The sequence below is a fragment of the Prionailurus bengalensis genome, chromosome A3, assembly GCF_016509475.1.
Source record: "Prionailurus bengalensis isolate Pbe53 chromosome A3, Fcat_Pben_1.1_paternal_pri, whole genome shotgun sequence".
Lineage (NCBI taxonomy): Eukaryota > Metazoa > Chordata > Mammalia > Carnivora > Felidae > Prionailurus > Prionailurus bengalensis.
The window spans coordinates 24,463,346-24,477,049 of record NC_057354.1 but is presented as its reverse complement, the minus strand read 5'-3'; the positions used below and the strand labels follow the sequence as shown (position 1 = coordinate 24,477,049).

The window sequence follows — 13,704 nt, the reverse complement described above, 5'->3', positions numbered from 1 at the left end:
AAATGTGGGAATTCATGCAGGGCATTCACACCAGAGCAGCTCACTTGGGTAATTGTCTACACTCAAACATACCCAAGGAACCCCAAAGTCACCACCCCAACCTCAGATCATGGGCAGGTGGACTAAAACCAAGCCAGGCATTTCACTTCCTGTCACCTGCCTCCTCTTCCTGAAATGAATCCTGTCCTGACTATTCCTTCCTCCAGGGAGGACAAACAGACACAAACAAACTCGGATGCCTGAAGGTTGGGACTGGAGATACCGTTTAGGAAGCATGAGGCCAGCCACTTTGCAGATGGGAAAACTGACAAAGAAAGTGATTTACCCAGGAACCCAGGCAGTGAGCCCAGGATAGAACCAGGACTGAAATTTGGATTTACTGACAATCAGGCCAAGGTGTTCACACACACACACACACACACACACACACACACATCATCCTCAATTTAAACACCTCTGAGTTGGACAACAAACCAATCTGAATAGAAATTCTGGATATATGGCTCCTGGTTAAGGTATAGAACATTTGGTTTGGGAGGAGTTTGGGGATTATGTCTGCCCTAGTTGGCTTTACCAATTAAATTTTTTCCCATCTCTGTCCCAGTTTCTTGTACCAGTAAAATGGAAAGAAAATTATTATCTACATAGAGGGTTGTTGTGAAGATTAAATTAATTATTGACATGGGTAAGGACTTAGAATAGTACCTGGCACATAGAAATCCCAATAGTATCATAATTAATCTTCTCATTTAACTGTAGTTCTGGGACTAGTGGAGGGCAGGGAAGGGCTATGCTTCTGAGTGATCAGGACTCCTGATTTTGACTCAGATTCCAAGCTACCCTGTGGTCTTTGTCTCAGCCTTGCTGTCTATCTGAGAGGGGAAAGGGAGAAGGGATGAATGGTGAGGCAGTTCTCCAGCGGGCTCATATCTTCAAGTACACACAAGGTCTGTGAAAGACACACTCAGGCTGACACATCTGACACATCTCTGTCCTTTGAAGTGGGAGGCCCCAAGCCATTGGTGAGGCCCCAGGGTTTGGTGAGGGCAAGCTTCAGGCCCAGACAGGAATAGAAGGATGGCCTCTTGACCTCCAATCCTGGAGCCCATAAAACTGGGAAGGTGCTTATGTCTGAGCAGGGATTGGATGGGTATGGGCATCTGTTAACTCCGTGGGTGTGAGTTCATGTGCATGTGTGTATGTTTGTACACGGATGCCTCCATGTGTATGTGAAGACATCCATGTCTATCCAGCAATGGCAGTCTCTAATTGGAAATAAGTCTCCAGGATTACCCCCAGCATGGTGCCCACTGCCTCTTTTTACAACCTTCAGGTCCAGACCAGGGTCCCAGAATACTAACCTCTCCCACTCCTTTGCCACCAGGTTCAATAGATAGCTCTGCTGGTCTACAATTCTAAGCAGGTAACTTGACCTCTCTGTGCCTGTGTGCCTCAGTTTCTCCACCTGTAAGATGAGGAGTTTGGATGAATTAAGATCTGAGGTGTCCTCCAACCCTGATAATAAATCTACAGTGCAGAGGGATGGGTCCTAGGGGTTTCAGGAGAGGATACCACTACTTCCATGGGTACCTCTGATTCTACAGAGAAATGGAAGACTGGGATCTGCCCTAGCAGCCTGTACATGGGGTTCAGCCAAAGCTGGGAGCAGAATCTAGCTCATCAGAGTGTATGCCAGAGGCCCCTTCCCTGGGCTTGAGAAATGAAAATCCTGTGCCCAACAGAATGCTCCCTACACCAGGGTCCAGGATCCAGGTGAAGATTCCTATACCAGCCACCCTTCTTGAACTGTAAATGCTGAGCTTTTGATTGGAGTCTACTCTGCCAGTCCCAGCATAGGCTGGGTGGGGGTAGTATATGGACAGAGATTACGCCCTTGGGATGCCAACCATCCATTTAGGAAAGCACACACACACACACACACACACACATTTAGTCATCACTACCTCTTGTTTATTGAATAAATGACTGTCCATCAAAGTAGGGTGGGGAAGGCTACCTGGAGGAAGAAGGTGTGAGTAGAGTCCTGAAGACAGAAAATATATGCATTCACAAAGGCCTGAAGAGGGCATTCCCTCAAGAGGGAAACAGCTTGAGCAATACCACAACTGTGGGAGAGTGTTAAGGAGACAGGAATTTGACATTAGCACAAGCTGCATACAGGAGAAGTGGGGATGAAGCCGGAGAGAGCTAGGACTGGTTCATGGAAGGCTGAACAAATTAACAAATGCTGTGTTAAGGGGTGTGATACGTTGGGAGCCACAGAAGTTTTTAGAAGAGGCAAATGGTGTGATGAGAGAGGAGTAGTAGGGATTATTTCATTTAAGTCAGCAAGGAGGTCAAGAGAGGATATGAAGTTAGCAGGAAGTAGATGCAAAGAGCAGAGGTTCAGGGTTGCACAGAATGACACTTTGGGGACACCACACCAAGGGCCAAAACACTGCTGCTCCTCCCCCCAGAAGCTTCTGGGTTTTATTTCCTGGCTCCTCCTAGTTGCTAGGGCTGAGGAGTCCCTCTGGAGTTTCAGACTAGGCTGGGGCAGGATTTTATCAGCAGAGCATGAAGCTCTGGCCTAGCTCACTCCCTGCCTCCTGTTGGGCCAGATGGGCAGCTCTCAGACCCACCCCCACCAGTCCTGCTCTACTGAGAGAGGACCCAGAACCTCCAGCCCTGGAGATTCAGAGGATGTGTATTTGTGGTCTCACCTCAGGTATTTCCCAGGCCATTGGGAGAGACAGGGTCTAGAACATGGGCTTGGTAGAATCCTGAGGGTAGAGAATTTGAAAGAATCTCTAGATGCTTGGACATGTTAAATTTGACAGAAAAAAAAAAATTGAGGGCCACAGAGGTAACATGACTTCCTTGAGGCCACACAGCAAGTTTGAGGCAGTCAGGACTAGGCCTAGGTTTCCCTGGGGAGGCTGAAGCACTCTGGGGTTTGGACAATCTGATGCATGTAGAGAGTGAAGAGGGTTGGGGCCAGGAACTATGGTTTCAGATCCTGGTTCTGCTATTTACCATAGCTTCGCAACCTGTAGGAAGTCAGGCTGAGTCTGTGTCCTCAAATGGAAAATGGGGAGAATACTCACCTTTTGGGGTTGTTGTGAAAATCAAAACACATATAAAGTGTTATAGAGTACAATTGGTGCCTGGCACTCAGTGTTTAGTAAATGTTAGTTAGTGGTCTGGCAGTGGCAATACGAGGTACTCAATAAATCTTTGTTGAATGCATAATTGAAAATTAATCCACATACTAACAGTGAGATTTGTGAGCCTGTAAGTTCCGCTGTGTGTAAATCAGACCTAATAATCCTTGTCCTGTCAGCCCTGGTAGCAATGTGGATTAAATAAAGCATAAATGTTCCAGTACAGAGCCATCTCCAGATGGGCTATTCAGTCCAGGGCAATTCCTCTTCAAGTCCCATTCTGAAAAACTTCCCGTCAACCGAGCCAATTCCTTTACATTCCTGGGTGTTCCCCTGGAACCAGGGAAAGGGATGTCCCTTACCTCCCAAGCCTGCCAGGCTCAGGAAAAATAGAGCGGGGAAAGCAGAGAATGTGAAGGGGTGAGGTGAGAGAAGAGGGAAGGTTGATGGGAAGAATGGACGTGCACGGACGTGGAGTTGAGAAAAGAGTACGGATTAGGGGATTTGGAGAGAGGATCCCTGTGAAAGGATATGGGGGACAGTGGGCTAGGTGAGGGCGCTAGGGCATATCCAGGAAATGCAGAAGATGGGGATCTCGTAGGGAGTGGGGACCGTCCTCATTAAGAGGTCTGTAAGTTTCCCTTGGAGCTAGGGGTCAAAGAACTCAGCAGTGGCCTCTCTGGGAGGCCCCCCGAGGCTCGGAGTCTGGAAGGAGCCACTATCCAGCGGATCGCGGAGGGGGTGGGGAGGGGGGATCCGAAGCTTGCGATTGGCCACCGCTCCGCCGGCCGGTGACGCTAGGCGGGCGGGCTCCTTTGTGACGTCACAATCAGCTGTTTGAACGTTCCAATTTGTGCGGTGAGCCCAGCAGCGGCTGCACAGTCTCAAAGCCCCGCAGGCGAGCGCAGCAGCCGCGAGCTTCCAAGCCGGAGCCCGGCCGCCTCCCAGTCCAGCCCCGCGATGCAGCCCGGCCTGTGATCAGCGCCGACGCCCGGACGCTCCGCCGCGCAACTACCTCAGAGCCACCCCACCCGCCGTACCTCCCCCTCCCCAAGGTGAGTCCAGACCGGCTTCGGCCCAGGGGGTCCCGCGTCTCTGGACACGCCCCGAGCTCCCGGCTCCCGGGTCTTTGTCTCCGCCGGCGGTGGCCGGGCTGCATTTCCATCTCCCGATTGGCTGCCGCACGCTGGTAGACCGTGACGTCTCTCTATTTGCATATGACATTGAGACGTCACCAAGGCCGGCACCGCCCCCCCAGCTCGGGTCGCCTGTCCTCCGGTGACCCGGTAAACGCTGGGTCGGGGCTTGGCTCACGGGTGAGGAACGCTGAAAGGCAGCAGGCCCGGAAGGGCCTCGGCAGTTTCCTGGGCTAACCCAGGTGCTGTAGTCAGGCCTCTGATCCCCTACTTAGGTCCGGGCGGCGCTGCTGGCTGTAGGTTGGAGTTCAGAGGCAGCCCAGAGCTCCACTTCTAGGTCGTTGGGGGGCAGCGCCAGATGGCGGAATACCCTCTCTCCAGCTCCAAGCTCTGCACCCCCGGGACTACCAAGCCGGAGCCTGATCTTCCTAATCGCTGTTGTGTGCAGCGCTTTAGAGGATGTCACTCCCAACCCCCAAACAAGGGGTCTTGGACTCCATTTCACCGAAGAGGAAACTGAAGCACAGAGGGGGGAAATTGTTTACTCCAGGTCATGAAGCTAATTAGAGTCATACCTACTGAGTGAATGATAGATGCATTAGCCATGGCACATGCCTAGTAGGAACTCAATACAAGTAACAAGTGACACATCCTCCTAACACTGGGGACTCCTCCACCTTGGGCTCATTGCCATCCAAATTTTATGGAGCTCTTAGGTCCCCTCATTCCTGGATCTTTTTCCAGGAGGCCTCTGGAGACCTGGTCCCCTTTTGTGGCCCTGACCCTCACTCTGAACCTTGGAGACCCAGAGCCCAATAAAATTGCTGCATCAAAATTTCTGACCACAGAAAGGTGAGTCATTGGCTGCCTCAGGGTGTCTCTGGGGCTGATGTTGGGGTAGGATGGAGGGTGAGAGTTCCCTGCTTGGCCCTTTATTACCTCCCCAACCCCTAGCATTGTCAGCTGAGAAGGACATGACCTGGCCTAGTGCTGGTGATTACTAGGCTTGTGCTGCCCCCTTCTCTGCTTACAGAGAGGGCCAGGAGAAGGGAGTAGGAGAAGGAGAGTTCTGGCTTTCCAAGTGGATGGGCCCAGAGACTGGGCCAAGAGTCCCATCCCAGCCTGGGCTTTGCTAAAGGATGGGTGGGGTAGAAGTGGCTTGGGGCTCAAGAGCTATTCTGGGCACAGCTGCTGTAGTTATTAAAGGGAATGGTTCTCCCTGGAGCAGAACTGGGAATGTGAGAACCAGGAAGCTGGCAAAGCTGGGAAAGCAAATCTGGGAGGCTCCCCCAGTGGTCATGAGAGGGGGTGGGCACTGGCTGGCTGGTGCTGCTGTCACTCCTGGCTCTGTCACTTATTTGCTGTGTGACTTCAGGCAGGGAGCTTCCTCCCACTGAACCTCTTTTACCTTAATCTGTCTATAATTTGAGGAGACCCCCAATGGGTTCTGGTACACAGTGGGTGCTCTGGTAAATGCATGATGAATCTTGGTGTTAGGAACTCTAAACCCTTTTATACCTGGGCAGAGGGGTTTTGAGGTGAGCAGTAACTTGAAAAGTTCTGACTCCTCTCTGACCTCCCTATCTCCCCTGCCTCATTATATTTTTGGGTGATTGTTTGCTGAGGCCTTCCTATGTATACTCTGGGCTGGATGTTTAGTGTCCTGGGACTAGACCTGCCTGGCCACCATCTAGTGTGTGTCTTTGGATAGACTGATTTCCTCTGATTCTCAGGTTGTAAAATGGGCCAGGTGAATATGATGGCCCTCACCAAGGCTCCAACCTTCTCTTCCTTCAGGAGGGGCCAAACTTTCAGGATTTTTGGTAACTGAATCACTGACTCCCTATGGCCGACAGACAGGTTGGGATATGTGGCTTGTATCAGGCAGACACTAGTTGGGGGTGCCCAACCTTTTATCATAATCTCTGTAGATTTCCCACCAGAGAAGCCAGCACCCAGGGAATACTTCTGTCTGGAGCCCACTGTGGGTTTGCAAATGTGGAAATACTCTGTTTATGGAGGTTGGATGATTCTGTGGCAAATATGAAAACATATCCCAGAAATGGGAGGGATAGCAACAAGCATAGAAATAACTCAGGTGGGTTAGCAGTAAGTGTAGACTGCCTCCAGGGAATAGAAAAGTAGACATGCCCCCAGGGAGTTCTACAGGAAATGTGGAAACATCCCTAGAGGAAGGTGACAAGTGTCTCAGTAGCAAAATGGTTGACCATCTTCAGGGGATAGGTGAGGAGGCTCAAGCTTTGGGACATCCAGGGGACTCCTAGCCAGGCCTAGTCCTAAGGCAGGCTGAAGTGGGGAGAAGGGCAGGTCTATAGCCACCTCCTTGACATCTCTATTCCTGGAGCAGGGGATCTCCTTTCTTATTTTCATCCAGGGAAGGGCTGATTGAGGGGTTGGGTCCTGGTCTTACCCTCATTGCTCATCCTTAAGGGCTCCTGAGGTTTGATAGGCCCTCCCTTCATCATTACCTCCCACTGGCCTGCTGTCTCTCTGAGGCCAGGCAACCTGATCTTCCTCCTAGCCAGGAATGCTGCCCTTGAGCAGGAGCTTAGGTATAGGGGGTGAGAGGGGGGAGGGCCCATGGGAATAGGATCTTAGAACCTCATCTGACAGACACAGATGAGAGCTGTGCAATCACATGGTAGCGGCTCTGTGGGATTTCTGCTAGCCAGTACTTTACAAGCCACACAGGCTCAAGTAGTGGTTCCTAATCTGGGGGGGTCAAGGAGTAATGTTAGGAAATCATGATGAAAACTTCTTCCCAGAAAAATACCCAGGTCACCAAGTTAAAACTGTCTAATCCAGAGAGATACCCAGCAAAGGCAATGGAGTATAGTGATTGGGGGTGCTGACTCAGGAATCTGACTGTATGGGTTTAAATCCAACTTCTGTGTCTTATTAGCTGTGAGACTTTGCACAAGTTACATTACCTCTCTGAGCCGCAGTTTCTTTACCTGTAAAAGAGGGATAATAATTAGACCCACTTCCTAGAGTTGTTGTGAGAAGTACCTGTGGTAATATAGGTAAAGTGCTTAGCACAGTACCTAGCACATGAATGTTAGCTGTATTATGATAATAAGTAATCACAATATCAGACAGTTTCTTCCTTGCTTGGAGAACTGCTATTTACCCTTCAAGGTTCAGCGTGGATGTCCAACCCTCTGGAGACCTTTCCTGATAGAGTCTAGTCATATATATCACTCCTTCCATGCCCCTAGAGCATGCAATAATGTTAATAATTAACTAGTTGATTCTTTTACTGAACGCTTACTCTGTGCCCTGGTACGGCTCTAAGCACTTTGTGTTTAGCTCATTTAATTCTCATTAGAGCCCAGAGGAGGGTACTATTATTAGCTCGTGTAATTCTTATAAGGGCCCAGAGGAAGGTACTATTATCACTGGCATTTGATAGATGAGAAAACTAAAGCACAGATGAGTTAAATAACTTCCTAAGGTCACGCAGAAAATAGAGAAGCATGAAAGCAGGTGGACTTACCAGGACACGCACACACCGCAGAGCTTCCCCACACATCCCTTAGAGCGTACTCTCACTATGCTCTGAGGGCTGGGGGTGATATCCCTAGCCGGGAGTCGGGTGGGCGCTGTGACTCCTCTCTGCACCTCCCAGGTATCTGCACTGCCGCTGGGCGCCCCCCTGAGACCGTTTCACTCTCCCACCATGTTCCAGCGCCTCACCAGCCTCTTCTTCAGTACTCCCCCGCCCCCCGAGGACCCCGGATGCCCCCGAGCCTTCGTCTCCGAGGAGGATGAAGTGGACGGCTGGCTCATCATTGATCTGCCGGGTGAGGCCTGAGTCGGGGGCCAGGACTCTGATTCCTGGGCCTGTGATGGGCAGGTGGCCGAGCTGCGGAGGGGAAGGGAGCTACTAGGGGATTGGGAAGCTCGCCTGGCCTCCTGGGCAAACTGGGGCTGAGGCAGTGACTGTGAAGGCAGGGTAACAGGGCCCCATCCCATGCAAAGCCCGGGCCATCTCCTGGCAGCTCAGCGTTGGGGCCCACACCTCATGTGCCCTAGGGCAGCTGGTCGAGACTCCTGGCCCGTGGGTGCCCCGTGGGCGCGGCAGGCGGGGCTGCGGGTCTGACTAACGATGCCCTTTCTCTCCCCGCCCCACTGTGTCCGGTGTGTGTGTGTGTCCCTCCCCGCTGCGCCCCCTCCTCCGCATGGCTACCCCTCCCGCGCCCCGTAGACAGCTACGCGGCTCCACCCAGCCCCGGGGCCGCTCCTGCTCCCGCAGGCCGCCCTCCGCCCGCGCCCTCCTTGATGGACGAGAGCTGGTTTGTTACCCCTCCCGCCTGTTTTACTGCAGAGGGGCCCGGACTCGGGCCCGCCCGCCTCCAGAGCAACCCCCTGGAGGACCTCCTCATCGAGCATCCCAGCATGTCCGTTTACGTCACCGGCAGCACCATAGTGCTGGAGCCTGGGCCCCCTTCCCCGCATCCCGACGCTGCCCTGCCTGACGGCGACCTTAGCGAAGGGTGAGCGGGCCGGGGACGTAGCCTGGAGACCTAGAGAAGCGTGTCCGGGAGGCAAGGGTCCAGGCCGGGAGGCTAGGGGAAGCGCGACCAGGAGCCCGCCCTGCGTCGAAGGCGGGGCCGTTAGAGGCGTGTCTTCGTGGCAAAGAGCGGGGCGAGGCTAGGGGAGGGCCTGAGGGTAAAGGGGCGGAGCTTTAAGAGAGGGAGAGGCCTGGCTTGTTGGCCCCGACAGGGCTGGGGAGACACGGAGCTCCGAGGCTTCGGGCGGGTTTGGCGGAGGGGCGAGGCCGGAGCGCCGGAGGGGTGGGGTTTCCAGAGGCTAGCTCGGAAGGTAAGAACCGAATTGGAGGTGGGAGCCGAGCCTTCCCTGGAGTCCGGTTTAATCGTCACAGGGGTTAGAACTGCGGAGGCGTCTCCAGGCTGGCTCGGAGGAAGGCTTGGGGCCCACAAGAAGGGCACCGGGCGCCCTGCTAAGAGCAGAGACAGCATTGCGCTGCGGGGACTGGGTGGGCGGTGCCAGCGCTCCTCTCCGCCCCGGGACCTGTCCGGCCCCGACCGAGCCCTGCTCTGTCCCCGCAGGGAGTTGGCGCCCGCCCGTCGCGAGCCCCGGGCCCTGCACCACGCCGCCGCCCCTCTGCCGGCGCGGGCTGCACTGCTAGAGAAGGCGGGCCAGGCGCGGCGGGTACAGCGGGCCCGGCAGCGCGCCGAGCGCCACGCGCTGAGCGCCAAGGTGGTGCAACGGCAGAACCGCGCCCGCGAGAGCCGTTCGCGCCGGCCCAAGCATCAGGGCAGCTTCGTCTATCAGCCATGCCAGCGCCAGTTCAACTACTGAGGATCCGCCGGCCGAACCACAAGCGCCTCGCGGATCCCGGACCCCTGTCGGGCCCCTCTGCCGCGGCCAGTGTGTTGCGCGAGGAGCGCCCTCCGCCCACCTGGGTTGGACACTACAACCTCCCTCCTCCTTGAGAGAGGTGGGGTGCTAGCCCCCTCTCCCACCTCCTTCGATTTTCCCACCACTGATCCTCTAATCCGCTTCTGAAGCCCCTCTGCCCACCCTCCGACCCCATGCCTGATATCTAATCCTCCATTTCCTCCCCCTCCCTTGACATTCCATCCTTCCTTCCTTCTCTGCTCTCTGTCCCCATCTCTACCCCGACTTCCTCTTCATCCTTGCCCTCCGTTCCTGTACCTCTGGCTCACTCCTTCCACTAGCCTCTTCTCCCAGACCTAGCTCTTTTCTCTGCCTTCAATTCCCACTTTACAGCCTCACCTATCTCATGTTTGGCACTACACGCACCCCTGCCCTTATTCATTCCCAGTAATTCCCTCCCAAACGGATAGGGGGTGGGGCTGAGACTAAAGGCCTCTGCCTTTAGTCTCCCCCCTCCCTCTCCCCTGGGATTGGACTCCTTGGAGTTGTTTAGGCCTGTAAAGGTAAAGTATGTGGAATAGGACTGTGAGATGTGAGTTAGAAGGAGAAGTGGAGGGAATCAAGGGTAAGAGGCAGCCTACTGGAGATGTAGACAGGACATACAGGTTAGAAACCTGTGGGGAGCAGGGCACCATGGGAGCTGGCCCTGTGCTTGCTCAGTGGCCAAGCCCTCCTCTTGGGCTTGAGCCTGGAGTCTGCCCCCAGTTTTTATAATCCCATTTACCATATCTCTCCTCTGAAATTCACTCCTCTGAACGCCTGAGTCTGAAGGGCTTAGTACTTTGTTGCCCTACCCCCAACATGTCACCCCAGGAATAGAGGCTGGGCAAGGCCCTGCCATCCTGGCCATATGTTCACGTGCCCAAGGTGCTAGAACTAGTTTAGGAGAGATGCAGGCCAGAGGGCTTCTAGGCAGGGAGAGTGCACACTCCAGAGTAAGAATGCAGGGGAATGATGCTGGGGAGGACAAGCTGTGGGGTGAAGCCATCCCAAGACTGACAGCTCCGCCTTCATGTTTCACCTCTGGCCTTGTATTTCACTCTGCTCAGGATGGCTAATAAACACTCCCGGGTAGGAAGCCAGGAGCCCCACTGTCCCAAACCCCAAACAGTCCCTATCCAGGTTCAGGGCTTCCAGGGGGCCCCTCATTTTCTCCCCCAGGGCTCTCTTCCTTTCTAGTCCAATGGGGAGAAATGGAGGCCCTATGGTTCCCCTTCCCCTCTCTGGTAAGCAACTGGAGGAGGGAACTTGAATCCCTGGGTGAGACCAGCGGGGTCACAGGCAGACAGCATTCTCCTTCTTATGGTGGGAGTGAATTTTGGGCTCAGTCACCAGCAACAGCTTCTTGGGATATCCTGAGTTGCTTCCCTTTTCCTCTAATTGTCCTTTTTTAGTGTGTGCTTTCTTCCTTGACACTTTTAAGATTTCCTGTTACATACTTACATAGGCCTTCCCCCTCATTCCAATTCCAGGTTTCTAGGCCTCACAACCAAGCTGAGGCTTGGTTGGAAAACTCTATAATCTCATGACGGTAAAGGCAGCTGCCCTCCCTGATCTTATAGCCCCAAGGCTCGTGTTGGGTATATGGATAAGGGAGGGGGTAGCCCCATGGTTGCCAGGGTGAGGACAAAGGAAGTTCCTGTTGGGGTCTCCTATCCAAGCCAAATCTACAGTAAAAGGAGATCAAAGTCCCTAAGCCAGTCCACTAGGGCCCCAGTAGTTACAACCTTGCTTCTCTTGCCAAGGTTCTCCTTCAGTTATAAAGAGTTGCTTTTATTCTTTCAGCAACCCCGTGGTCACTTCACAGCCAGCTTAGGGTCTCCCGCACTTCCGAGAGCTTAAGCTCCCTCCAGCTCTTCCTGCCTACTCCTTTGCTGCCAGCTGGGGCATAGGCTCAGTTGTGAGCAGTCCCCATGATCCTTCTGGTGTGGAGGGGGCGAGCAAGTTATAGGACATTTGGCTCAAATTTCAAGAGACTCCTTACACATATTTCTGGAGGCTCCTGTAGTTCTAGAACCCTCCAATGTCATCACCTGGCTGGTTGTAAGGCTCATATGTTTTTGTACTTTCCTACAGATTCGGTAGCATTTAAGTGTGGCAATATTTTAATTGTGTATAGATTTCTATGAACGAACACTACTCAGTCTCCTGCTAGTCTGATTCCTGAAGCATCAGACCTCATCATACTGTATTGACTGTGTATGTGCCTTTCACCTTGAGCATGCTTCAGGATTTTTTTTTTAAACCACAGAACTTGAATACACGAGGGAACTAGAATTCATAAAGTCCTATGCAACCTTAGACAGGAGGGGGTGAGAGAGTCTGTCGTGACTGATGTTTTCAGAGACCCTGGAGAAGTTGTATTAATTAATGTCAATATTACTAGCACTTTGCCAAAACTAAGTATGTCAGAGAGACCCCTGTTTCTACAGTGAGACCCAAGTACATCAAAGGGTGACTTACAGTAATTCCCCAATATGTCTGAGTGCTCTCTTCAAGCTGGTTGTCACTTTCCAGCTTTTGCCAGTTTGGCCCTCGCAGGGTACCATGTGTGTATGAATGCAGTTTGCTGCTGTTTGGGGGTATGCCTGCTCCCCACCCCCCACCTGGAACCCTGATCAGTTTGTTCTGACCTAGAATGTCTTAGGTGCAACAAGAACCCCACTAGAGCTCTTGGATGCCTCCTCAGATCCATGTGGCTTTATGTGAGGGGACTGAATGCAGACACACCATAGCCCCCAGTATCTTCCCTCTTGCACTGCCACCTAGTTCCAAATGAAACCAACAAGTTGAATGAATCCCTCTTGGATGTATTTTGAGACTGGCTGAAATGAGGCAACTCTGGTTGACCATGTTGTGACATGCTGACAGACTCAAGGACACAACCACCTCAATCCAGTCATGTGGCATGCCTGTGTACGTGTATAACAGGATTCTGATTGTTAGATTTTGATGTTATTCCTCTATGGGAGAAAAAAATTAATATAAAGAAAAATAAATAAAAATCTATTTAAAGCACATTATGCTTTCTGTCTGTATAGAGCTAAAGTAGAAGCAGCACTCTGCAATCTCAAGCACAGTATTGGCATAGGGATTATTACTAGGCTGGCTTTGGTTCTGGTTGTGTGTGTCACATACAGGGAAGGAAGAGGGAAGATGAGCTTGCTGGAAATAGAACCAGGCAATTGTGGGGTCTGACTCATAAATAACTACTTTCAGAGGATCCTTATAACCCAAAACATCTATAATGACAATTGAAACACAGATGAGAATAAGCATGACGGAGTCATGGTCTCAGGCATTAGGTTCTGGCAAGGGCAAGGAGAGACTGCAGGGGAAGGGATGAGTCTGTGTCTAGCTGTAGAAGACACAGCAGAAGGCAGAGGCCCAGACCAAGACAAGGACAGAGCCCTAAGCATCAGAGTTCACTGAAGGTTGAGAATAGGGTGGGGGCAGAAGCAGCAGGTTTGGAGTCTATAATTTTTAGGTAGGAATTAAGCCAGGAAAGGGCAAAACCTGGGCATATTGATGAGAAATCACCCCTAAGCCTAATGTAGATGAGAAACAGGGTACCCAAAGGGCGGAAAAGTCGTGGACATCTTTGAAGTATACCACACAAAATGACCACTTTTATTTGGAAGCTACCTGATCTAACCACAGAACTGAAATGAAGGTGGAAAGCTGACCTAAAGTGGGCTAGATTCTTTTTTTTTTTTTTTTTAATATATGAAATTTATTGTCAAATTGGTTTCCATACAACACCCAGTGCTCATCCCAAAAGGTGCCCTCCTCAATACCCATCACCCACCCTCCCCTCCCTCCCACCCCCCATCAACCCTCAGTTTGTTCTCAGTTTATAAGAGTCTCTTATGCTTTGGCTCTCTCTAAAGTGGGCTAGATTCTTGATGCTGTTACAAAGAATCTTGCTGGTTAGTCTGGGCTTATCTGTTGAATGGAGG

At 52.2% G+C, this 13,704-nt stretch overlaps 1 protein-coding gene across 4 annotated transcripts; it reads left to right on the top strand.

Annotated features, from left to right (window-relative positions):
* Positions 1–3,987: 3,987 nt before the first annotated feature.
* On the top strand, positions 3,988–12,765 carry TP53INP2 (tumor protein p53 inducible nuclear protein 2). 4 transcript variants are annotated; one of them, XM_043604716.1, is made up of 5 exons: positions 3,999–4,219; positions 5,045–5,152; positions 7,950–8,124; positions 8,649–8,817; positions 9,394–12,765. In XM_043604716.1, exons 3-5 carry the CDS (start codon positions 8,001–8,003, stop codon positions 9,644–9,646), a joined length of 546 nt encoding a protein of 181 aa, XP_043460651.1. In that variant the 5' UTR covers positions 3,999–4,219; positions 5,045–5,152; positions 7,950–8,000; the 3' UTR covers positions 9,647–12,765. The 4 variants fall into 4 exon arrangements, with proteins under 4 accessions (XP_043460650.1, XP_043460651.1, XP_043460649.1 ...); XM_043604714.1 differs by having other exon boundaries at positions 8,529–8,817; XM_043604715.1 differs by lacking the exon at positions 5,045–5,152 and having other exon boundaries at positions 3,988–4,219; positions 8,529–8,817.
* Positions 12,766–13,704: the final 939 nt, after the last annotated feature.